We start from the raw sequence: 27,353 nt of genomic DNA on the forward strand, positions 1-27,353 counted from the left end.
AGTCTCCCCTCAACCACCAACATTCCAGAGAAAGTCTAGTTCTATATCCGTCTACCCAACCTCTCCCTGTGGCCAAAACTCTCTAATCCAGGCAGTAATCTGGCAAACCTCCTCTGAACCCTCTCCAAAGCCTCTACATCTTTCCTTTAATTGGGCGACCAGAACTGCATGTAATACTCCAAATGCAGCCTCACCAAGGGCGACTACTTAGAGTCGGAGTCATACAGCAAGGATATGGGCCCTTCAGCCCATCTTGTTTATGTTGACCCAGATGCCCAATTTATGCTAGTCCTGTTGATCCACATTTGGCCCATACCCCTCTAAACCTTTCCCATCCATGTACCAATCAAAATGTCTTTTCAATACTGTTATTGAACCTGCCTCAATCATTTTCTCTGGTTGCTCATTCATGTATGTATCACTGTCTGTGAAAAGGTTTGTGTTAAATCTTTCCTCTCTCGTCTTAAACCAATGCCTTCTAGTTCTTGATTCCACTGGCCAAGGGAAAAAAGGCTATGCGCATTCACTCGAATAAGACCATCCCTCAGTCTCCTATGTTCTAAGGAATTAAATCCTGGCCTGCCCAACCTCTTTATAACACAAGTCATTGCAAAATCCTCAAGTCATTTCTGCACTGTTCCCAACTTAATGGCATCTTTACTATAGCTTTGAAAACGAAACTGAACACAGTGCTCCAAGTGCGATCTCACCAATGCCTTCTACAATTGCTAAAATAGCATCCCAGTTTCTATATTCAGAGCCCTTTCTGATGAATGCCAGCATGCCAAAAGTATTTTTCACCACCTGTGACACTACTTTCAGTAAAGTGTACTTGTACTCTTAGGTCCCTCAGCTCCACAACATGCCCCAGGGCCCCATCGTTCATTGTGAAAGTCCTACTCTGGTTTGATTTCCTAAAAAGCACCACCTCATACTTATTGAATTAAACTTAATTTGCCATTCTTTGGCCTACTTTCCCAGCAGATCAACATCCCACTGCAATTTTTGATGCTACTATCTGTGATACTATCCATTTTAGTGTCATCTGCAAACTCACTAATCACGCCCTGCACATTCTCATCCAAATCGTTGATGTAGATGACAAACAGCATTGCACCTAACTCCACTCCTGCGGTTATAGCACTCGTCTCGAGCCTTCAGTCCTTTCACCATCATGCCAATTATGTTTGCAATTAAACTGACAGTAAATAGGATTAGTGTAAATAGGTACTGGATAGTCAGTGTGGTGAGTGAAGGACATGCTTCTGTGCGGTATAATTATATTTTTGATGCTATTATGTAATATTTATCAGAGTACTCGGCTTTCTTGCTGGTGTGCAAGTTAGATGTTCATGTACATAAGGATTTATTATATCTATGATAATTGAACCTGCAATGATTCTCCTGGTTCACAGAGTCCCTCTTCCTGAACCATTGCCTTGACACCAACAGAAACATATTTTTTGAACTATTTATGCTTTAAAAAAAAAAAAATCACAATTCGCAACTCTTTTATCCTTATCTCACATCTTTTGTCTTTTCATCTCAGGTCTTTGTCCAACCATCTACTTATCAACACCCCCTTCCCCCCACCTATATCCACCTATCACTTTGTCCTGCCCCTCCTCTATTCCAGCTTTCATCCCCCTACCACCACAATGTCTGATGGGTCCCGACCTAGAACATCAACTATTCATGTTCTCCAGAGATGCTGCCTGACCCACTGAGATACAACCCAACCCACTGGGTTGCCCCCTCGACTCAGTGCAGGTGGTGGGAGAGAGGAGGATGATGGCAAAGCTAACTTCGCTGCTGGACAACGACTCCCACCCCATACAGGACACTGTCACTGCACTGAGTAGCTCCTTCAGTGACAGACTCCTTCACCCCTAGTGCGTGAAGGAGAGATATAGGAGGTCCTTCCTTCCCGCTGCTGTGAGACTGCACAACCAGCACTGCTCCCAGCAGACCAGTCAACAATAACAGCTAAGAACACACAGAAAACTGATGACAATTTATGTATCTTTTATTTATAATGAATGATCTCTTGCTCTCCACTTTGCTGCTGTAACACTGTAAATTTCCCCGGTGTGGGACGAATAAAGGAATATATTATTACTCCAGCAATGTGTTTTTTTAATGATCCTAGTGAAATCTATGCAAAAAAAAAGTGTTTTTTTTCAAAAGGTTAGCTGCCATTATATTAGAGAACCTAGAAGTATTCTTATGGAATAAATATAAAAGGATAGTATATGTAATGCAATGAATCAATGACAAGGAAGCTGAGAGAAATGTTAAGGAATTAAATGTATATTTCTATTTGTTTTCAACCAGAGCATAAGTTGCCTCCAAGTAATAGTGAAGAGGAGAGAGTTGAATCATGGTAAATTAAAAATTGATAGCATATGGAAATTAGAAAAGATGACTGAGAGGATACTGTGGAAAGTATGGTTAGAAATTATGCAGAGTGCTGACCACTTCAACTGCTCTTTGAATACAGGGATGGTGCCAGAGGACAGGAGAGTGGCAAAGGGAATGACAGAGTGCCAACAATTACCGACCAGTTAAGTTTAATCTCTATGGACAAAGTTTTAGAAACATGATCTAGAATGAGATTAATAGTCACCAAGAGAAAAATGAATTAAGGTTTCAAAGGTCTTTTAATAATAATAATAATAAACATTTATTTTATATAGCGCTTTTCCAAATGCTCAAAGACGCTTTACAAAACAGTCAAAACATAAAAACAAACAAACTGACAAACTGACGGAGAAGCGGCGAACAAATAGCGCCAGCGTCCTCTCACGTCAGGGTCCGGCAGTAGACAATAAAAAAACACAAGATTTGTCACTTTTATTGTCACGTATACCAATTAAGGTACAGTGATATGCGAATTACCATACAGCAATACTAAAAAAAAAAAGCAACAAGACACACAACTACATAAAAGTTAACATACACATCCACCACAGCGGATTCCCCACATTCCTCACTGGGATGGAAGGCAATAAAGTCTAATCTTCTTCCCTCATTTTTCTCCCGCGGTCGGGGTAGTCGAACCATCTGTCAGGGCGATCGAAGCTCCCGCAGCCGGCGGTCGAAGCCCCCGCCTCGGGGCGGTCGAAGCTTCTGCGGCTTGGAGTTCCCGAAGTCAGTCTCTGATCAGAGACTGTGAGCTCCGTGATGTCAAAGTCTGTAGGCACCCGCGGTAGAGCTCAGAGGTCGATCCCTGGCAAAGTGATTGTGAACTCCGCGATGTTAAAGTCCCGCAGCTCCCGCGGTGGAGCTCTCGAAGTCAGTCTCCAGCAAAGGCCGCCAACTCCTCGATGTTAGGCCGCAGTGCGGACGGAGATACGATACGGAAAAAATAAATAACTCGCATCTCCGTCGAGGTAGGAGATTAGAATAAGTTTCCCCCAACTCCCTCCCCCACCCCCCACATAAACGCAAGCTAAACAACACTAAAAACATACATTTAACACATACTAAAAAAGCAACAAAGAAGAAAGGGACAGACTGTTGGCAAGGCAGCCATTGCTGGCGCCACCCAGTGGTTCGTGACAAGTTAAAGGCAAGTTAACAGAGATATGTCAAAAGCCAACCATGTTTAACCAATTTATGGAATTTTCGATGTAATTGATGATGGAGCTAATGACGATAGTGTAGTTGATGTGGTGTTCATGAACTTCCTATGGGTTTCCATAACAGGCTTATCAGCAAAATTGAAGCACATGACATAAAACGGACATTGACAGCATGGACGCAAGGTTGACCAGGTAACGGACAGAGGGGCATGCTTGTGGTTCAAGAACCAGAGATCACAACTATAACAAGAAGAGAAGAATGTCAAGGTTTTAGAAACATTGATCCAGACACGTGGAAGAACATGAATTAAGCAAAGCCAGCCAGGATTTATTTAGGGCAAATAGTGTTTAAGCAAATAGATTAACATTTTTGATGAGGACTCAGCACAGTAAACCTCATAACTCAAGCAACACAGGTTCACTCATGACCTTGGTGTGTTTGTCAATGAAACGTTGGCTTGTCATAGAGCAGAGAAATGAGCCCTTTCTGCCCAAATTGTCCAAGCTGAATGCCATTCTACATTAATCCTATTTGCCTGCATTAATTAAACTCGTATCCCTCTATGCCTTTATGCCTTTCCTATTCGAGTGCCAGTTTAAATGCCTTTTAAACATTGTAATTATATCTCCTTCTACTACCTCTTCTGGCAGCTCGATTCGGATATTTAGCACCCTCTGTGTCCTCTTGCTCTACATTCGCCTGGCCCAAAGATAAAGATTCTGATTATTAATCCTACCTATGATCCTCAATTTTATAAACCGCATCCTACGCTCCAGTCAGAATAAACCCAGTCTATTTAATTTTGCTTTATAATTACAACCCTACCTTCCAGGCAACATTATGCTAAATCTCTTCTGAACACTCTCTATTGCTACCACGTCCATACTGGAGTGTGGCGATCAGACTGTACACAGTACTCAGTGAGGTCTAACCAATGTTTTGTACAACTGCAACATGGTGCCCCATCTCTTATTCTCTATGTCTTGACCTATGAAGGCAAGTGTAACAAATGACATTAACACTATCCGACACACACTAGGGACAATTCATAATTATACCAAGCCAATTTACCTGTAAACCTGTATGTCTTTGGAGTGTGGGAGGAAACTGAAGATCTCGGAGAAAACCCACGTGGTCACGGGGAGAACGTACAAACTTCATACAGATAGTTGGGATCAAACCCGGGTCTCAGGCACTGCAACTCTACCGCTGCACCACCGTGCCGCCCTTTTCTTTACCCTATCTGTCTATGTCCCCACTTTCAAGGAGCTATTGACGTGCACTTTAAAGTTTTCCATTATATTTATGCACCTAATGTTCCTGCTATTTATCCTTTCAGGAGCATCAGAATTTAAACTCCCATGGTGTATTACCTCATACATGTCAAGTTGATCCCTGTCTCATGGCCTACTTTGAAAACCTTCTTTGCTACCAACATCTGTCTACCAATTTTCACATTGCCAGTTCTCCGTGCGTGTCTCTGCAAGTTTCCCCGATGTTCTAGTTTCCTTTCACATCCCAAAGATGCAGAGAATAGACAAAATGCTGGAGTAACTCGGTGGGACAGGCAGCATCTCTGGATGACTAGGTTGCCAAGTTAATTAGCCACTGTAAATTACCACTAGTGCATACATAGAAACAAACAAAAATAGGTGGAGTATGCCATTTGGCCCTTCGAGCCAGCACCGCCATTCAATATGATCATGGCTGATCATCTAAAATCAGTACCCCGTTCCTGCTTTTTTCCCCATATCCCTTGATTACTTTAGCCCTAAGAGCTAAATCTAACTCTCTTGAAAACATCATGTGAACTGGCCTCCACTGCCTTCTGGAGCGGAGAATTCCACAGATTCACAACTCTCTGGTTGAAAAAGTTTTTCCTCATCTCAGTCCTAAATGGCCTATCCCTTATTCTTAAACTACACTCCCCCAAATCGGGAACATTTTTCTTGCATCTAGCCTGTTCAATACTTTAAGAATTTGATATGTTTCGATAAGATCCCCTCTCATTCCTTCCTTATACAGGTGGCAGGAGAATCGTAGAGAGGTGGGTGGGTAGAGACAAGGAAAAAATTGGAATTAGGGGTGAACAAGGCTTTTAATGGTTAATGCAGACACAGGTGGCCATAGGTGCATTACTGCACCTGATGAGAGTATTCATATGTAGAGATTTTTTTTAAAAGTAGGGCGTGAGTGTAATTTCGAAGCTGGACATGTGGACATACTAAACTGCGTGACCTTTGTGAAACCTGCCTCCTTTATTGACTCTCATATCTGAGGATAACGCGACCTACTGGATTGGAAATATAACTTGGTCCTTCTCTTTGGTTTATAAAATTAGGTTTTGAAATAGTGCATTTTATATTCATGCCAACAATATGAACAAATCACACTTGAGCTTTGACTCGTGTGTATTTTTGGGTGGGGTGAGAGGGTGGCGGTCGGTGGCAGCATTACTTATCTACTGGAAAAGCCAATTCTAAAGTTCCTCTTATTTAGTTTCTTCTTATTCAGGTTGCTTGAAAGTGTTACACGTGATCAGATTTTTATTGTCAACATGCAATACTGAAATATTTTAACTCTGGTGGGAATAAGTAGTAAATATTAGCATAACGGCAGCAGCAGCGATTAAGATAAAGATAATTCACTACACATTTACAACCAGAATCACCTTTTTAGTACATTGCTCAAGAACAAAAAAAAAATGCTAATTAGCTGTTGAACTGCAGATAAAACCATCAGCTTGAATTTAAGATAAGACTGCAGATTTTCTTTTGTGACTGCAAAGGCAAACTGCAAAACTGGAAGCTTCTAGCTACCAATCAAGATGCATGATAAATATTTCTTAACTCCTCTGGTGATAAAGCACACATTGGCAACTGCTGTGGTTACTGATTGAAGGTAAAAGAAAACGAAACAAACAATCTGCCACATGAAGAAGCTACAGCTATACAAGAAGTATCTACCCACCCACCTCTCTTCGATTCTCCTGCCACCTGTACAAGGAAGGATGAGAGGGGATTTTATAGAATTTAAACAAAAATACAAGTAATTAAAATTAGAACAACAGAAAATGTTTAATCTATTATCTAAAATAAGCACTTCCCCAATAACCAAATTAGTAAAGGAGCATTTTAATCAAACCAGAATCATTTGATTCTCAACCTACATTTAAATAGTATGATGAATTCTAAAACATAACCCACAGTGAAACCCAGATCCAAGAGCATAATACCGCATGCCAAATTTCTCTGCATGTGTAGGCACAAGTTATTTTATTGATTGATTCTGGTAGTTGCTGGAGGTCAAAGAGTCTTCGAACTATACAGCATGGAAACAGACCCTTCAGTTCAACTTGTCCATGCCGACCAAGTTGACATGCTGGGCCAGTCCCATTTACCTGCGTTTGGCACATATCCCTCTAAATTAGTAGGGGTGTGCAGGAAGGAAATGCAGGTGGTGGTTATACACCGAAGATAGACACAAAACATGAGTAACTCAGCAGGACAAGCAGCATCTCTGGAGAGAAGGAATGGGTGACAGTCAGGTCGTGGAGTCATACAACACAGAATCAAGTCCTTCGGTTCACCACATCCATGCACACCCATCCTTATTAATCCTATCTTCCAGAACTTAGCCTTTTATGCCTAGGACATTTCATGTTTGTGTGGACATTTCTTAAATGCCATCAGCAACACTACTTCCACCACTCTCTCTGGCAGTATATTCTAGATACACACCACTCCCTGGATGATAAAGAACCACTTCAGATCACCTCTAAATTTCTTACTCTGTACCCTAAATCTGTGAAGTCTGGTTTTATCTTCCTCTGATATGAGGAAAAGTTTCCTGTAGTCTCCACTAACAGGCATCATCCTGGCAAGTCTCGTCTCCACCCTCTCCAGCACTATCACACCTCTAAGAGTCACATATGGAGAAGTCATGCAATTCCCTTAGATGGGAGTGCCTGAGCTCCACAGTTCAAAGATTGAAAATTAGCTGGCGTTACTGCAGCGCATTCGTCACAATTAATGTTATGTGAACAGTAGTTTTGATGAAGATCAAAACTGATAGCTGACATACATGCAGGCAGAATACGAAAGGGCGATGACTGGACAAATTAGGAGGTCATCAGTAAGTGTACCACAATTTTCATTTTTCAGCTTGGGCAAGAATTGATGACACCCTTGAGAAAAGACAGAAAAGTTTAACTATCCTCAACGTAATGAATTCAGGAAGTAAAACTAATGAACATGGGACTGCGATTTTATAATAATTACGGAAGTTTTGATTGCATGCAACTCCAGATCATGTGGCTTTCAGGGACATACAGGGTTTAAAAATAGAGGATGGTAGCAACAATGCACGAGTAAACTATTACTATTGGGAAAAGGAACAATGCATCCGAAAGGTTAAATGCATTCGGACTCATGGGTTCAATGGTGCATGTACTACGGCTCTCCAAGAGTATATGGAAAAATATCAAAGTACAGAAATAATAAGGCAGTAGCAATGATGAATTTTGAACCCCATAGAAGCCACAAAACTTTTAAGACACATTTGAAATAACCTTTCTTTGTAAAAACATTGTTGGTAAATTCAACATTGGTAGTTCCAGATGTTTTGAAAAATACTGGGAAAATGAACGATGACAGAGTTTGTGATCATAATTCAGTTAGATGTTGCAGAGAGATCAGAAGTTTGCATTCTAATCTGAGCCAAAGTCATTTATACAATGGAGAGGTACATGGACTGGAAACAAGTAGTTTAAGGAAATCTGTGTCAGAATAATGGAAAACATTCAAAGAGAAAATAACGATTCAGACCAAACAAATCCTTATTTTCTCTTTGTTGAATGCTTCCCCACATTAGGAAATAGGGCAGAAGCCATTCAACTCGAGAACAATTCACCGACTAAAGGTTAGGTAGCATTAACGTTAGTCAAAACAAGAGCAAAGCTCATGTCAGATAAAAATAGATTAATACAGCAGAAGGCCAGAGGACCTGGATAAACAGAGAACGAGCAAGTGTGAAATTTAGCATACGTATTAATGTAAATTCTTGAAAGAAGACAGGAAACAATGTATAGACGGTTTCAGTACATGGCTTAATGCTCTGAACTGAGCAGTAAACATAACCGTGCCTGTGCAGATTTTCTATAATTTCATAGAAATGCTGACCTAGTCTTAAAGGGCTCTTAAAAAAGAAATAACTAAACTCCCCCCCCCCCATTGCTTCCTTTGTCTGCAACTTAAAAGATGCTTGTATTCTAAATTTTCAGAGTTCATCAAATATTATAGACCAAAATTAACTTTTTCTCTTCAGATACTGTCTGATCACTTGAGTATATCCAGCATTTTGTGCTTTAATTTCAGATTTACAGCATTTCTTTGCTTTCCGTTGCTTATTCTAATTATTTTCTGTCCAACATGCTTACATATTCCCAGTCCCTACATCCTCATCCTCATGTAATATATTACATCCTCATGTAATATATTTCTGAGCAAAATTTTACCAATGCTTTTTGAAATGCCTAGTGCAACAGATTTGCTGGTAGTCATTGTTCTACCCCAATGTGGTTCATCAAAAAAACTGTCAGACACCATTTCCCATTCATTAAGGGACTCTACCTAATTAAATTATGATTTCCCACATCTCCTGTCATAATAATACAGCCATTGCCAGTTTATCTAATTAATAGTGTAATAAAAATTGTAATGAACCCATTTGGCCCACCTGGTCTGTCCTGACCATATGTCTATCTACATTAATCCCAATTGCATATATTAGGCCCATATCTCTCTAATACTTTCCTACCCAAGTACTTATCCAAATGCCTTTTAAACGGTTGAATATGCCCACCTCCCCTCTTCTGGCAGCTCGTTCCAATATTCACCATTCTCTGTGGAAAAGTTTATCCCTCAGACCACCTATATCACCATTTTCAGCAAGCTATGAACTTGCATCCCCAGGTCTCTTCAACATTTTCTGCCATTTACTCTGCATATCCTACCAGAATGTTAGCTCAAAATGCATCACATCACACTTGTCTGGATTTAATTCCATCAGGTACTTCCCCACCTAAACTTTCCAGTTGATTCTATATCCCGCTATATCCTTCGACAATCTTTTTCGCTAGCCATGACTCCATCAATTGTGTCCTCTGCAAACTTTTTTACCAATCAGATCTCTTACATTCTTATTCTACTCATTTTTATGCATCCTTGTGCAAATTAATTGACTCCAGCATATACTCTGATATAACGCGTCAATATACATGTCACAGGTTTATCTTTTACTCATTATCATCACACCATTATGTCATTAGTATGTTCACGATTCTTGATCAAGTCTTTTACACGATTTTGGCATGGAATAAACCAGCATCTGACAGTTTCCGAGGACTTTTTCATCTCAATACCACAGGTGAGTTATGGCCGTGGTACAGTTCACCCCTTTCAGTCTCTCGTTATTGGACCACAAATTTTCAATCGGATCAGGTCAGGCAGGTTATCAGGCCAGTCCAAGACATAAGAACACAAGAAAATAGGAGCAGGAGTAGGCCAACCGGCCCCTCGAGCCCGCTCCGCCATTCAATACGATCATGGCTGATCCTACCCCAACCCCCTTCCCACTATCGCCCTTCTTCCCACCCAAAAGAACCGTGTGATCTCCTGGGAGAGGCTAAAAACCGGATAAAAACCCAGGCCAATTTGGGGAAAAAATCCGGGAAATTACTACCAGCAAATCTGTTGCACTAGGCATTTCCCGGGTACAGCACATGTATCCCTTTGTGCTGGAAAAACAGGGTTTCAAGTCATCTACAGCCAACAAGAATCCAAATATCTTCAGAATCCTAGCAATCTCCTCCCTGGTTTCATTTAGCATCCTGGGACAAATCTCGTCAGGCCCCGACTGCGATCTTTTTCTCCCTTATTTGTTTCATGGCCCCGAGTGTGATGTTTTTCTTCCTCATTTATTTCATGGCTTCAGCCGTTACTTCAGTCCTTTCCAGGTTCACAAACTTTGCCATACTTGATAGCGTAGGTGTGACATAACATACCTTTGCTATTGTTTGAGCATAGCTTCCACATGCTCTCATTGTAGAGTATCTAGGTGCTCAGCACATTCTCAGATTCTCTTTCACCATTTTGAGTGTTTATGTGCTAAGGATTTATCTTCATGATCAATCTCTAAGGGGAAGCAGGCCCTCGGAGTTATGAAGTGGGAGGTTCAGCGTAGTCTGGTGTAGCTCCAAGTGAGATGACACTCTCTAATGTTTGGTGCGATGCCCAAACCTCTACTGCAGTATTTATGCCTCGCACCTTTTCAACAGAAAATAAGCACCCAGTAGAACAAATCAGAAAGAAAGGTAGCTATTTCCACAACAATTCATTCAGGAATACTACTAGAAGCAAAGTGTTCTCACATCATATTTCATTTATCACCAAAGTACATAATGCTATGACCCAAAAGGAAAAACACATATTCACATACAAAAATGACCTAAAAAGGATCTTTCTTTGAATACATATTTGCACGGTACATGGTTTTATGATTGGTGTGTACCAAGATATGGTGAAAAACTTTATTTTGCACACTATACAAGCAGATCATTGCAAACACGAGTACAACAGATAGTGCAAAAAAGAAAATAAACAAGTGCAGAATACTGTATAGTTTTACAGCTACAGAGAAAGTGCAGATATAAAAATGCAAGAGCCGTAACGAGGTAGATTGGAAAAAAAATCAGGAATACATCCTTAGCAGACAAGAGGTCCGTTCAAGTGTCTGATAACAGTGGTGAAGCAACTGTTCCTAAATCTGGTAGTACATGCTTTCAAGCTTTTTTATCTTCTGCCTGATGGGAGAGAATGATCAGGGTGTGATAACGTTGGCTGCTTTCCTGAGGTAGTGCGTTGGGTACATAGGTACATGGAGCCGAATAGGAAAGGGAGTTGGAAAAGGTCGGTGTGCGTGATGGATAAGAGAAGGGGTAAGAGAAGGGGTAAGAGAAGGATAGAAGGATGGTGTCTGACGGGATCTGAAGCTGAACCTAATTATTTCTCAAGTTTCAGGTTTATTTCTATTTTGTTTTATTGGGCAAATACAGCGACTTAGTACTGATCAGACTATTTTTTTTTTCAGCATCTAAATTTTAACTTTTCATTCCAACTTCAACAATGTCCTCAACCTAATCAGAAAGTGATGGGTTCAATACCTGCTACAGCCTCTGGCAAACAAAACATGCAGACATTCTAGTACAGTCCCGTCAAAGCTCGACGTTGATTCAGGTTCTTTATTTCACATGAAACAAATCAAGATCCTATTTGCCAGCAATGGTGGAAGTAAAGTTACATTTTGCAGTGTTTGGCTCAAATTACTTGCCATCTATTTCCTTTAAAAAAAAAAAATTCTTGTGTACAAAAGTAACCCATTGCAGCAAGAAACACAAGGTCATCCTGCAGAAATGACACAGCACTATTTGAATTTACGTTTTTATGAAATGTTGACAGTCTGCTAGTCCCGTAAAAATTAGCTTTATACAAACACACCCGAAACACAAATCAAAAACATAAATCATTCAAGTTAGTTAAATCAAAGATGCATCAAGACTTCACCTTAACTTGGAAGCTACATTTTCCAATGCGAACTGCTTCTTCATCAGTCTGCCACTGGTGCGGTCGGCTTGATTCTGGAACATAGATGTCTTTCTTACGTCTGAAGCTCTGTCTCAATTTGTTCATTTTGATCACTGACTTGCTAAAACGAAGGAAAAAATTTGCACATTAAGTTTGACTCACAGAAAATACCACTCCTTATTTGTAAAAACTGTAATTATTTCTCCAGTGTACACAACTTTTCATTAGCTCATAGGTTCTAGGAGCAGAGCAAGACCATTCGGTCCGTTAAGTCTACTCCACCATTCAATCATGGCTGACCTATCTTTCCCTCTCAACCCCATCCTCCTGCCTTCGCCCCATAACCCCAGACTTTGCTTTTGGAAGTCCTATGTGACACACAACTCCAGATTAAAATACAACACAGCTCCATACACAACTTTAGTTGTTACGAGTACATGGATAGGACAGGTTTGAAGGAATATGGACCAAACGCGGGCAGGTGGGACTAGTGCAGCTGGGACATGTTGGCCGGTGTGGGCAAGTTGGGCCGAAGGGCCTGTTTACACACTGTATCACTCTATGAATCTATGACTCTAAGTACTTTTCCCACCACCTAACAATACAAAAGATACGTTAATCTTCTTGCTACTTCTATCTTTCAGAATTTCTCGTGTAATCAATCCTTCCAATCCAGGCATCGTAAAATACTGTTGTAAATGGAATCTTAGATGAACACCATCTGTCCGCACCTCCTGAGAGCCACCCCTCAAAGATCTTGGAAAAGCATCCCCTCTCCACACATCTAAAATAATCCTAATGCTAATTTACTCCTAGGCCATAATTCAAACCGGAATCACTGAGAATTCCAGACAGTCCCTCTTATTTGATATGTACTGCTTACTGAGGCAGTGTTGAGATCAAAAGAAAATCAATTGTGAAATTAAAAAAAGCAGTTTGCAGCCCAACAGTAAACAATAATTGAACACCAATACAATTGAATATTTTCCTTCCCAAAATTGATTTCAATTAAACTAATGAAAGTTCAATGACCTGAAACATTAATTCTACTCTCTAGAGAAATTGCCCGACCTGCTAATAATTTTCAACTTCTCCTGTTTCCAGCTGTGGTTTTCAGAAGAGCAGTGATTAATGACAAAATCTTAAATGATGCGCAAGGATTCTTTCCCTACCTCATGATGTTCCAACGATATATACTAGCTTGGATTGTTAATGGAACTATTGCAGCCAATGTTTGCACATTCAGATCCCAATTTCACTTTCAATTTCAAAGATAGGCTTCAATGTTTGATTTCAGACTAGATGAACTACACATCATTGAATAGTTGTAGCAGAAGGGCCATTTAGCCCATCAGGTCACATCAATTCCCTACCAGAGCAATTCACAAATTCCATCCCCAACCCCTTCTCTTAGTCTCAGAAATGTTTCTTCCAGAATATTCTGAAATTCCCTCATGGTCATAATCGAATCTAACTCCAACACATCTGAAGGAAGCAATGCATTCAATAATTCTTTATTATATTCTCGCAACTTCTTGTCCTTGACCCCTGCACGATTGTGAACAGCCTCCCACTACCATCTGTTTAGTTCTATTATTTTATTAAACATTTCTTTAACATCTTTCCTTGGCCTTTCCTTTGAAAGGCCCAACTTCTCTCATCTATTCTTGTAACTGCAGTATTACAATCCAGGAATTTTTAAAATATCTTTCACATCCTTCCTATAATGTGGTAAATATGAATAATAGTGCAACTGAGGCCAGTCCAGCATTTTATAAAGATTCAGCATAGTTTCCCGGCTTTTGTACTCTAAGCCTCTGACCATCCAGCACACAACTAAACATAGCACAAAAAGTAAGGAAATTTGTGTTTGGTAGATTATCTCTTTGTTGTAACGATGCTTCTTGGCAATAAATCTTATACCGTTGGAAAGCCTGTTTATTTCCCTTTTAAATGGTGCCACATTTGTAAGGAACATGCATTTGTGGGATGAGCAGCAGAGCTGAGTATGTGGGTTGCGCTCATGAAAAACCTGCCAAATCTTCTCTGCCAATGCCAAACAGCTTATTCTGCCATTGACTCTTGTTCGGTTCGGTGTTGTTTGGTGGATTGGATGATTGAAGTCTGAAGAAACAAGACATATTGGCAATTTAACAATTTATTCATTTAATAAACAGGAGCCTCAGTAGCGTGTGGAAGAACCATACACAGCCACAACAGCCTGGCACCTCCTCCTCATGCTGGTCACCAGCCTGGTCACACACTGTTGTGGGATGGTATCCCATTCTTCAACCAGCATTTGTCGCAAGTCAGCCAACGTGGTTGTGTTGGTCACTCTGGCACGAACAGCACGCCCAAGCTGATCCCACAAGTGTTCAATGGGGTTGAGGTCAGGACTGCTGGCAGGCCATTCCATCCTCTCCACTCCCAAATTCTGGAGGTAGTCTCTGAGAAACCCTGCTCTGTGGGGGCGAGCATTGTCATCTTGGAGGATAGAGTTTGGTCCCAGACTGTGGAGATATGGGATTGCCACTGGTTGCAGAATCTCATCTGGATATCTCTCTGCATTGAGATTGCCTCCAATGATGACAAGCCTCGTTTTTCCAGTGAGGGAGATGCCGCCCCACACCATCACACTGCCTCCACCAAAAGATGTTACTCTATCGGTGCACCAATCAGCATAGCGTTCTCCGCGTCTTCTCCACACTTTGACCCTATGATCCAACTGCCGTAGGCAGAATCTGGACTCATCGCTGAACATAACGTTCCTCCACATGTTCAGGTTCCAGTGCACGTGTTGCCGACACCAGCGCAAACGGGCCTGACGGTGAAGGGCAGTCATGGCAGGCCTCCTGGCAGCCCTATGAGACCGGAGATCGGCTGCGTGCAGTCTGTTCCGAATTGTCTGGTCAGAGAGCCGTCGGCCAGATCGTCCTGCAAACCTTGACTGCAAATCTGTAGAAGACAGCCTACGGTTCCTAAGTGCTGACAGGGTGAGGAAACGGTCTTCTTCAGGTGTCGTCTTCTTGGGACGCCCACTTCGCGGCCTGTCTCTGACATCCCCCGTTATATGGAACTTGGCCTTCACTTTGGAGATGGTACTAGGGCTCACTCCAAATAATGCCGCAACTTGGTTTTGCGGAACACCAGCTTGAAGTTGCCCTATCGCACGGGCCCTATCCTGATCAGTCAAACGTGGCATGCCGATTCTTGGAGCAGACACCTACTGACCACTGTAGCAGGGCCCATGCTCACAGATGCTGCCAATCAGATGCCAATCAGGCACCTGATTGTCAGCACCTGGGGGTACCAGAAGCTCAAAACAAGAGTCAATAGCAACAGCAGAATAAGCTGTTTGGCATTGGCAGAGAAGATTTGGCAGATTTTTCATGGGCGCAACCCATATACTCAGCTCTGCTGCTCATCCCACAAATGCATGTTCCTTACAAATGTGGCACCATTTAAAAGGGAAATAAACAGGCTTTCCAACGGTATAAGATTTATTGCCAAGAAGCATTGTTACAACAAATAAATAATCTACCAAACACAAATTTCCTTACTTTTTGTGCTATTTATATTAATCCCATTTTCTCACATTAGGGCCAAAGGCTTCAAGGCCTTGGGAATTCAAGTGCTTTCTCAACGTTTCTTAAATGTTTTGAGCGTTTCTCTCTGATCTCTGATCACTGCCATGACATCCTCCTGAACCAATAACACAACACCCTCTCCTCTTTTACTTCTACCCCTGTCTCTCCAGAAACACCTGTACCCTGGAACATTGACCTGCCAGTCCTGCCCCTCTCTTAACCAGGTTCCCAGCCGCACATACCTATCCAAGCCCAAACCTTTTCTGCCTTACCTAAGTTGGTATGGAGGGTGATGAGAGAAAGGATAGAGGACAGAATAGGCAGGAAAAGTCAGGGAGCGAGGAAGGAATGTTGGTTAAATTGTACTTATTTTAATGCAAGGGGCTTTTCAGCCTTTTACCCAACTCCCTGTACTCTTGTTGCAGAACCTCCTTCCTCTTCCTCCTATATAATTTGTGCCAGCATGTACAAGGACCTCTGGCTGTCCCCCCTCCCCCGAGGATACCAAGCAGCCGCTCAGAGACATCCTGGACCCTGGTACCACGGAGGCAGCACACCATCCTGGAGCCTCGACTGCAGACACAGAACCTCCTGTCTGCACACCCAACTATAGAGTCGCCTATCATTATGGCTCTGCCTGATGTCACCCTTCCCTGCTGAGCCTCAGCATCAGGGTTGGTGTCCCAGCCCTGCCTGCTACTGAACCTTGATGTGTCGTCCTCTTCGACAGCGTCCAAGAGGATGTACCCGTTTTGAAGAGGAACAGCCACTGGGATCACTCGTTCTCCATGTCTAATTCCCTTCCTCGTAGTCACCCACCTTCTCTCTTCCTGAACCTTTGGCGTGACGACCTCACTGATGTCCTGTCCAAGAAGCGCTCATTTTCCCAGATGGTCCTGATGTCATCTAGCTGCTGCTCCAGTTCCCTACACTATCTTTAAGGAGCTGCACCTGGAGACAATTCCCACAGGTGTAGTCATCGGGGGGGGGGGGGGGGGGGGGGGCAGCAGTTTGTAGGACTTCCCACATCTTGCACGAGGAGCATTGTACTAACTTACCTGCCATCGCCACTGCAACTAAACCAATAATTAAATACTGAGATTTACAGAAAAGATTGATCTTTATCTGGCTCTGATGGCCTCCTTGCCTCAGCCTCCTGAGCCAAAGACTTGCACTTGACGTCCACACAGCACTTCAACTCCACACAGCTGCTCTCCCACGGCCGCTCGCAATAGGCCCCTCTGCTACACCTTGCCTTATTTTAATTTGATACTCAAGTTACCAAATTGGATGCTGCAACCAGTCCAGTGGTTACCTTTAAAATGTCCTGCTCACCTTAACTGCCTTCAGCTGACTTGGCTAATCGCTCTGCTTTCAAACTCTCCCACTCTTTTCACACTGAAGGATGAACTTTGTCTGCAAATGATTTTTAATGTGTTCCTTTTGCCTTCCTTATTTTATTAAATATTCTGAAAATATTTGCACTCCTCGAAAGTCTGTTGTTTTCAATTGTGTATACTGTCATATTAGTCCTTTGCTTAAAATTCAAACCAATATCCCATGTCGTCCAGGGTTTCCTCATCTTGCTACTGTTACGCTTCACACAGAGGAACATGTTGGCTTTGAATTCCCATCATTTCCTGTTTAACAGGCTCCTACTTGTTGATTGCAAGCAGCTGCTCTTACTTTGACTTTCGCCAAGTCTCGTCTTATGTTTTTGAAATCGGCTTCCACCCCCACCTCGCCAAACTAAAGTTAGAACCATTCTTGTCCATCTCCATAGCTACCTTGAAACTTGAAATTATGATCACCACACCCAAAATGCCCCTCACTGATTCTTCCACGACTTGCCTTGCTTTATTTCCCCAAGATCAAAGGGAATCTCAAACATGAGGTCCTGATCTCCCAACCTACTTTATCTTGCACTTTTTTATCTACACTTTCTCTAACCTTTATCCTTTGCCACCTCACGACAATCCTGGCGAGACTGTAATTGGAGTATTACTGTTCAGTTATGATCTATCTACCCAAGGAAGGATAGGTTTGTGGAGGAGTGCAGAAATTGTGCACCAGATAGACTCTGGTATGGGCTTTTGTTGGATGGAATGGGATGAGTTTATAATCTTGAACCGACCTGCACAATTCTAATCCCACCTGTGCAACGGAACACGACAGCCCACCTCATGGACTTGGTTTTTTTTGGGTTTTTTTATTGTGTTTTGCAGTCTTTTTCTTTTCACAATACGTAGAATTTACACACTTGTGCTTAATTTGTGGGTTTTTTTGTGCATTTATCGGAGTCAATGTACCCATGATGCTGCTGCATAAATTGTGAAATTCTTAAGGGACTTGAAGTGAAGGCAATGCTCCCCGCAGGGGTGGGGTCAAAGTGTCAAAGGCGTTGGTCTCAGTATTTGACTATGTTCCAGAGCGGTTTTTGGTCGAAAAGTAAAATGACATGGAGCAGAAGGAATTGATACGCAGGTTCAGCATGATCCCAAAGAACGGTACAGCAATCCTGAAGGGCTGAGTAGCCCTTTTCTATTTACTATTTCTGTTCTGAGCACATGATAGTGGTAAGATTATATTCAGAGAGGTTTCACCACATAACCCAAAACCATACCATCCATCTCCTTGACAAACCAAACAAGGAAATAAAGAAAAGCACTTAAAAAAAAATCTAAGGTATTTATTCACAAAATACTGGAGTAACTCAGCAGGTCAGGCAGCATCTCAGGAGAGAAGGAATGGGTAACGTTTCGGGTCGAGATCCTTCTTCACACTTACGATTTCCCCGCCCTCCCTTCACCCAAATTGATATCAGCAATATCTTATTAATTCATTAATTTTCTGCAAAGCTTTTTCAAGGCATTAATGCAACCAAGCCATAAAACCTCCAGTCACAACCACAGGTGGTGTCAGTTAACACGAGAAAACTGTATACATTGAAAATCAAAAGGTCAACAGAATATTTGAAAATAACTACTTTAAAAAGAGCCTCACCCACGTTACCGTATTGATGAAACATCTGCGCCAAAGCATAGATAACTAAGTCGTCTCTCGCACGCAGAAATATGTTAGAAGGAATAGACTAATAAAGTACTGGAGTAGCTCAATGGGTCGGGCAGCATCTCTGGAGAACATGGATAGGTGATATTTTGGGTTGGGACCCTTCAATTTGAAGAATTCGGGTTGAGACCCTTCAGTCAAAAGTGTCCCCACCCGAAACATCACCTATCCATGTTCTGCAGAGATGCTGCCTGATCCGCTGAGTTATTCTAGCATTTTGGGCCTTTTTTTGTAAACCAGCATCTTCAGTTCTTTGTTTCTACGTCTGACCTAATACAAAGTTGGGACCACATTCGTCCTGCTGTCAGTTGTTTGAATGTTTCATAGAAACATAGAAAATAGGTGCAGGAGTAGGCCATTCGGTCCTTCGAGCCTGCACCGCCATTCAATATGATCATGGCTGATCATCCAGCTCAGTAACCTGTACCTGCCTTCTCTCCATACCCCCTGATCCCTTTAGCCACAAGGGCCACATCTAACTCCCTCTTAAATATAGCCAATGAACTGGCCTCAACTACCTTCTGTGGCAGAGAATTCCACAGACTCACCACTCTGTGTGAAGAAATGTTTTCTCATCTCGTTTCATTTTTATTCCATTCCTGAAGCTTAACTACATGAACTGTTACCTAGAATCTACCTAGTAGATTCTTTCTTTTGGACAAGGTGTCAAATGAAGCTTCATCTACACTTTCAGAAACGTAAGACATCCCATGACACCATAATGTGGTGACCAGAATAAAGTATGGCCAAAGCCAATGCATTAACAGGAAAGTACAGTGGCTCTGGAGAGCAGTGATGGAAATGGGGGGGGGGGGGGGGGGGGGGGGGTACGCAGGGGGACGGCATTCCCCTAGTTTTCAATTTCCAGCTGGGGTTTAATGAGTACTGCAGAAAGATTCGAGTCGTTTATCACTTTATTCAACCCAGACGAAAACGATTTGTTAACTGCCACTGTTAGCACTTGTTAACAGCCAGTAATTAACAGGTAGTAGCTATACAACGTGTCATCAATACACCGATCCACATTCCTCAGTCAATGTAGTTGTGTTTTGACCATGTATTAATGACAGCTCAAGGGAGAATTTCTTAAACTCACTGTCAGGGGTACCGGACCGCGAGCACGGGCTCAGGTAAAGTCACGTTATTTTATTATTCCACGTTATTTTATTTGCCGCTCTGCCGCTGTGCCTCTCTGCCGCAGTGCCTCAGTTGTTTCAGTTAAATTAGAATGGATGGGGAGAAAATTAAATAAGTAGTACCAATAGTTTTTTCCAGCCTAAATCGTGAGTGGTGAATATTTTATTGTGGGTGGCATTATTTAGCAAAACAATAGTGCAAGCGGAAATATTTTATTATATATCACTATCAAATATCTATAAATTTCAGATTTGTGTACCCCTGTGAAAATGAGCATACTGAGATACTTTGAAAGACAGCGTCTTCAGATCGATGAAGAAATAAATGATAATGAAAACACTCAGCCAGAAAAGAAGGCAAAATTACTTGAAAATGATAATGTAACTGATGCAGCTGTTTCGCCTGATGCTGCATGTGAAGACATTTCAAAAGATATTGAAAAATGTGATCTTCCAGACTGTTGGACACAAGAAATGTACTTAAACAAAAAGAAAGTTAATACCTGGCTAATTGTTAAAAACAGGAAACTAGGATGTAGTGTATGCAGCAAGTGTCTTCTTGGACTTGAATGAACACAAGGAATTCATTTGTCTCGTGAGTGGTGCAGTGTTAATGTGGTAGGAGTGAGTGATGACAAAGCAAAACAGTTAATGAGTTTAAGAAAAACGATTTTTAAGCACAAAAATAGTGAAGCTCATATCAGATGCCAAAAAATCAATGAAACAGCTGAAAAAAAAGCAATCGAAAATGTAGTGTATATGTCACTGATAAAGGACAAAGCAAAAACAGGTCAAGTTTTTAGAACTGTATATAATATTGTACACAAAGGTCGGCCCTACACAGATATGTCTTCTGATATTGAACTGCAAGAAAGAAACGGCATCGACTTACACTCTCGTAAGTCATGTGCAGATGTTTCTCACCACATAGGGAACCAGATGCGAAAGACAGTGGTGGAAAATATAATTTCAAAACAATCTAAAATGTCTATTATGATTGATGAATCTACTACTATTAATGGGAAAACTGTTCTAGTAGTCTGCTCGAGACTAGCAGTTGGTGAATCTTCCCAACCTATATCATTCTATCTTGACTTAGAACATATGAAACTTGGTGCAAATGCAAAATCTATATATGATGGGTTTCTAAGTTGCTTACAAAGAGGTGGTTTTTCAATACAGTACCTAAAAGAAAATGTGATACCACTTGTAACTGATGGTGCATCAGTAATGTTAGGACGAAATGCAGGTGTTGCAAAACTATTTTTTGATGATTTCCCTAATGCAACTGTTTGGCACTGTGCTAGTCACAGGCTTGAACTTAGTGTAGGTGATGCTATAAATGAAGTTGCAGGTTTGAATAATTTTCAGATATTTTGTGATAAATTGTATTCCTTATATCACAGGTCTCCTAAGAATCAGGATGAGTTATCTGGAATTTAGAAGGATGAGGGGGGATCTTATTGAAACATACAAGATAATTCGGGGATTGGACACATTAGAGGCAGGAAACATGTTCCCAATGTTGGGGGAGTCCAGAACAAGGGGCCACAGTTTGAGAATAAGGGGTAGGCTATTTAGAACGGAGATGAGGAAGAACTTTTTCAGTCAGAGAGTGGTGAAGGTGTGGAATTCTCTGCCTCAGAAGGCAGTGGAGGCCAGTTCGTTGGATGCTTTCAAGAGAGAGCTGGATAGAGCTCTTAAGGATAGCGGAGTGAGGGGGTATGGGGAGAAGGCAGGAACGGGGTACTGATTGAGAGTGATCAGCCATGATCGCATTGAATGGCGGTGCTGGCTCGAAGGGCTGAATGGCCTACTCCTGCACCTATTGTCTATTGTCTAACTGCATGTGCTGAGGCTCTTCACTGTCAACTGTTGAAAATTGGTCGAGTTTTCAGTGTGAGATGGGTTGCTTCGTCTTACCGAACTGTAAAGGCAATGTGGCAGTCTTATAAAGCTATTTGGGAACATTTTGGAAAAGCACGCTGTGATGCTTCAAGATCTAGTGCAGAGAGAGCAAAGTACGAGGGGCTGAAAAAAGTATTAGAGTCATCAGCTTTCGTAAATAATTTGGGCTTGTTGATGGACAGTTTGCTATAGTTATCTGAACTGTCACTTGAACTGCAGAACCAAAATTGTACACTTAGTAAAGCACACGAGGAAATTAAACGAACTATCAAGGTTCTTGGATGTCAAATAGAGAAGCCAGGAAAATTTTATACTCGAGTGGAGAAAGCAACAAGCCAGATGATATTTAATGGAATAAACTTGAGAGCTGGCAAAGTACCTACTATACATAGACAACAGTTTTTGAGGAGTTTGGTCAATAATATGAAATCCAGGCTGCTTGAATCTACAATAACTTCCAATGATAAATGTAAAAAGTTAATTAACAAGTCGAAATATTTAGATATGAACAATATTCCAGAAAATTCACTTTTTACCTTTGGGGATAATGATGTAGAAGAAATGGCAGAACAATTTGGCTTAAATGGTCGGCTTTGTGTCAGAGCCTTCAGAGAATTCAAGGAATCTAAAGGGAAGATAGTTTCTGCAGATTTTCAACAGCTGGTAACGGCTGTAAATACAATTCCGGTATCAACAGCAGAATGTGAAAGAAGCTTCAGTGGCATGAATTTCTGCAGGTCACCACAACGTGCAAGACTTCAAACTGATCATCTCTCAACTCTTCTATATATTAAGTTGGTCAAAATTCTGTCAAAAGTCAAAAGTCTGTCAAAATTCAACCCGGAAGAATATGTGAGGACATGGCTTCTTAGTGGCAGAAGGCGTGCTGAAGAAACGGCATGCAGAAAGAAAGAGGTGACAGAAAAAAATGGAGATTATATACCATTATGGAACATTTTGTAATGTAAACAGAGAGAGGGACAGAGAGAGAGAGAGAGAGAGAGAGAGAGAGAGAGAGAGAGAGAGAGAGATGCCAGAAAGCAGCTATGACATATAATACACAATAAACTATATTATAAATACACAATAAACAGGTTATGCATTCTTGTACTCTTACATGGGTATGACCGCACATTAAAAAATCCCCCCCCCCCCCCCCCTTCCCAACCTCAGCCGCACGGACCTTAGAGTACCCCTAGTTCCTAAAACCCATTTCCATCACTGCTGGAGAGTGCTAAAAAGGGGTTTACGAGGACGTATAGAGCCCTGTTTTTGGCAGACAGGCCATACTTCTGTGATTTTAGTTGGTTGCTGGTGTTGTTGCAGGTTTGGGCAGCTTGTGAATCTCAGAATAAAGTCAGGATAGGATACTGTCTTCTGCAAAGAACATTTGTCTGTTCGGGGAGCATCTGTCTTCCTCACCAGTACCAATGCAAAGCACCACTAAAAATTGTTTCAATGACCTTCCAAAAGCTAAATATTCTGGTGACCACACAACATAAAGGATACCATCAACGATCAATTATTTTGAGTGACTGCCTGATGAAATCCATTGAAGGGGTTATCATTTAACACACTGTTCAATTGTTAGCTGCCAACCCAAACATTTACTTGCAGTACTTGATTATAAAGCAGCACAGATTTCCTCACAGCTGTGTAAATCTGACTGACTGTAGCTGGATTTTAAATGTGTGAAACATCCTATAAATTGCACTTTATTTGCATAAGATTAAATTGGACAGGACAGCCGTGTTTCTAATTAGTATTAACTTTGGCATTTCACTTTTATATCAGAATATTACATACTGTAATATTCTCAATCTCTACCAAACAATCAGAGAAACAAAGTTAACTATTCACTCTGTATCAGATGCAGGTGGGTCCAAAGGCCAGCACCAACACTAATATTCTTTATTCATTCTGGAACATATTTGGGACAAAGTCTCATCCCTCTCTGATGACTACTGCAAAAATAATTTTGTTTCACGCCCATCTTAAGCTTCAAGTAAAATAGAGAGAAATAGCTCACCCAAAAAATAATAAACAAGTGATCAAATCAGACAGATACTGCAAGTGGTTTTCCAAGTTACAGGACAAACAGGCTGGAACTGCTGAATGCCATCATAAATGTTTTAGTTTTGGGGATGGCACGGTGGAGCAGCGGTAGAGTTGCTGCCTTACAGCGCCAGAGATCCGGGTTCGATCCTGACTACAGGTGTCTGTACAGAGTTCATACGCTCTGCTCTCCCTGTGACCAAGTGGGTTTTCTCCGGGTGATCTAGTTTCCCCTCACACTCCAGTTGATTCCTTCAACTTAATTTTAGAAATATCAGTGCATACAGCCTTGATTGCAGAATTTCCTTGTACCCATCTCCCTGGCCCTACATTTAAAGGCTGGATTATCCCAAGTCAGACTCAGCCCCATACTATACATGATATACACTCAGAACTGTGCGGCCAAAATCTGCTCTCACACCATTTACAGGTTTGTGGATGACAGCATCATAAAGGGCTAGATCCCGAACAATGACAAAGCAGAGTACAGAGAGGTAGAGCGTTTAGTTACAGGGTGGCAGGACAACAATCTCACCCTGAATGTCAGCAAGATTGAAGGACCCAGTTATTGACTTCAGAGAGCAAGGTAGTGCTCACAACCATCAGCATCAGTGGTGCCAAAGTAGAGTGATCGAGAGCCTCAAGGTCCAAGGTGCAAATATCACCCACAAAGACGCTACAAGTACACCAATGTCTCTACTTCCTCAGAAGACTAAGGAAGTTCGGCACGTCTCCAACAAAGCTCATCAACTTCTACACATGCACCATAGAATGCATCCCATTAGGATGCATCATAGCTCAGTTTGGCAATAGTACCAGCCAAGACCACAAGAAATTGCAGAGATTTGTAGATGTCGTCCAGTCCACTACACAAACCAGCCGCCACTCACCCCCCCCCCCCCCCCTCCCCCTCACGTTGACTCAGCAAATCAAACAACATAATTGTGGACTATTTACACCTTGGATATCCCCTTTTCTTCCCCTCTCCCATCAGTCAGAAGATACAAAAACTTGAAAACATCTACCACTAGACTCAGGAACAGCTTCTTCCTTGCGGTTATCACACTAGTAAATGGGCATCTCATCAGCTAGGATGTAGTCCCAGTCTACCTCAATGCAGACGTTAAACTATTTTTGTCTACAATATCTCTAACTGTAACAGCGTAATTCTGTACTAGAGCTGCAGTCTTACCAATATTTTAATTACAATCCTGCTCACCCAGTTGTCAAGAAATAATCAGGCAACGTGGACAAACAGAGGGCTTAATGGTTGTTGTGGAAGAGCCAGGTGCCATCCATTAATGTGCGGAAATTGGCATCGGCTTTATGAACAATTCTGTCAAGGGGGCAACAATGTAGCCAGGATAACACAAGACCAACAATAGCTACCTTTTGGGGGATTCCACAAACCACAGCTTTTTTCCACAATAACTGATAGTTAATGGAACCATACAGCTGTTTGACAGATAATTATACACTATATCAGGTAACAATAGAGCCAAGGTTTGCTAGTAGACAATTTTAAAATAAAATTGAAGGAGCTGGGTTTTCTGATTAAGATGAGCTTCAAAACAGCATTTTAGTTTTTTAAAGTGCAACGGTTAAATCAGGGCATGTGGAACCTTTGATGAATTTCTGTTCAATGGATACAATACAATACAATATATCTTTATTGTCATTGTCCAGGGGTACAACGAGATTGGGAATGCGCCTCCCATAAGATGCAATAAATTAATTAGCTAGTCAGTATTAATTCAAACAACCCAATGAAACAAATTAGAACAGTTTTAAAACAGAATAAAGTGCAAGTAGATCAAGTTGGGAATTGAAATGACAGGCGAAACAAAGCACCAAAGCATAAGCTCCTTGCACGTGGAATGGAAGGCAGAGGAAACAGGAGAACAGTTTAAAATGAACGTAGCTAAAAGAAGAGTTGGACTATTTTGGTATACTAGTACGATTAATGAGCGGGGACCAATTGTGACAGAGAATATCAGAGTTCAACTGCGCATCCACAAATGGCAATTGTGACTGACCACGAGTTAGTTATCAACATTCCAAGTCTTTGCCATTACCTTTTGGCCAAATAAAAATGAAGACCATTTCAAGAAAGCAACCAGGTGAGATAGTGTGATAAAGTTAAGAGAGTAAACATCTATATTTAGAGATTTGAGATATATCTTTTTTTAAAGATAATTTTTTTTTACAATTTCCATGCAGTAATTAAGAAACCACCAATAAGTAACCAAAGGACAGATGTTTTAACTAACTGGCAAAAGATTCAGATGTAAAAAGGGAGAAAAAAAATTGCTAAGTGAATTGTAATGATAGAGAATGTAATGGCTTGAAGGGTGGTGGAAACCAACTCTATAGCAATCTCCAGAAAACGTAATTGATTAATGATTCAAAGAACATTTCAGATCAGTGTTAAAAATCGAGAGTAGGACTATTACTCGACTCTTCCAAGAACGGGCAGTCATAATGGGCTAATGGCCTCATTAATTCCATGCAATTTAATCATAGAAGGATCTTTATTCCAAAATAAACAAAATGTACAACTATGCCTAATCACTTGGTCAAATTACAACTTGTTTATTAAACATGTGCTTACACCCTTCATTAAGCACTTTGCATCTCATAAACACAAAGCTTTCCTGTGGAGTGTTGAAACTCTCACGTGTTCATGTCAGGCCGACTTGATTCTACCAAGACTTTCCTCAAACTGATGAAAGTTCAGGCAAACTTCAATGTATAATGTCTTCATATGTAACACTGTGTAATTCGACAAGTGGACATTGTGTGGCATTATCTATTATCATTCTATCATTTCAACCTAATCATACACTATCTTATTAGCTTGCTTTTCTCCAGTTCAATGGCTGAGCTGTCAACCATAACTTCCTCTTGATTTTAAGTTTCTAACTGCCGTGAAATTGATACTTGGGTAATTTGAATGTCCTTTAAAAAGCTGAGAATTTTGTATCAAATGATCGGCATATTGCGAGAATTCCACAGATTCAGCACATGATAAAACTGCGAGCACAAATAAATATCAATGAGGTACCAATGTTCTGGCAACTCCCCAGGCACCAGAACTTCTTTCATGGCACATACATCATTATTTTACTCTTTTTCTACATGCAGCATATGGAACATTGCATTTCCTTTTAATTTAACACCAGCAATCACAGTTCACAGCAATACTAATTTCTTGGCTACATCTCCAATTTCCAATCTGAGTATTAGATTAGAGGCCTTTTCATGAAATTCGAGGCCTTTTCATGAGTATTAGATTTGAGGCCTTTTCATGCCACCTGATAAAAAGTCCGTTTCACTGTTGAGCTTCCTATGAGGGAAAACAGATTATGACG

The 27,353-nt window shown here is 41.2% G+C and overlaps 1 protein-coding gene across 4 annotated transcripts in view; it reads right to left on the reverse strand.

The window, feature by feature from the left end:
• Positions 1–27,353, reverse strand: part of numb (NUMB endocytic adaptor protein) — a 119,341-nt gene that overhangs the window by 37,941 nt on the left and 54,047 nt on the right. For all 4 annotated transcript variants that reach the window (XM_078406195.1, XM_078406198.1, XM_078406197.1 and 1 more), the window contains one exon: positions 12,207–12,348. In XM_078406195.1, coding sequence (XP_078262321.1) covers positions 12,207–12,332 — 126 coding nt within the window. In that variant the 5' untranslated portion in view covers positions 12,333–12,348. The remainder of the gene's footprint in view (positions 1–12,206; positions 12,349–27,353) is intronic.

This window comes from Rhinoraja longicauda, chromosome 10, assembly GCF_053455715.1.
Source record: "Rhinoraja longicauda isolate Sanriku21f chromosome 10, sRhiLon1.1, whole genome shotgun sequence".
In the NCBI taxonomy this organism is placed as follows: domain Eukaryota; kingdom Metazoa; phylum Chordata; class Chondrichthyes; order Rajiformes; family Arhynchobatidae; genus Rhinoraja; species Rhinoraja longicauda.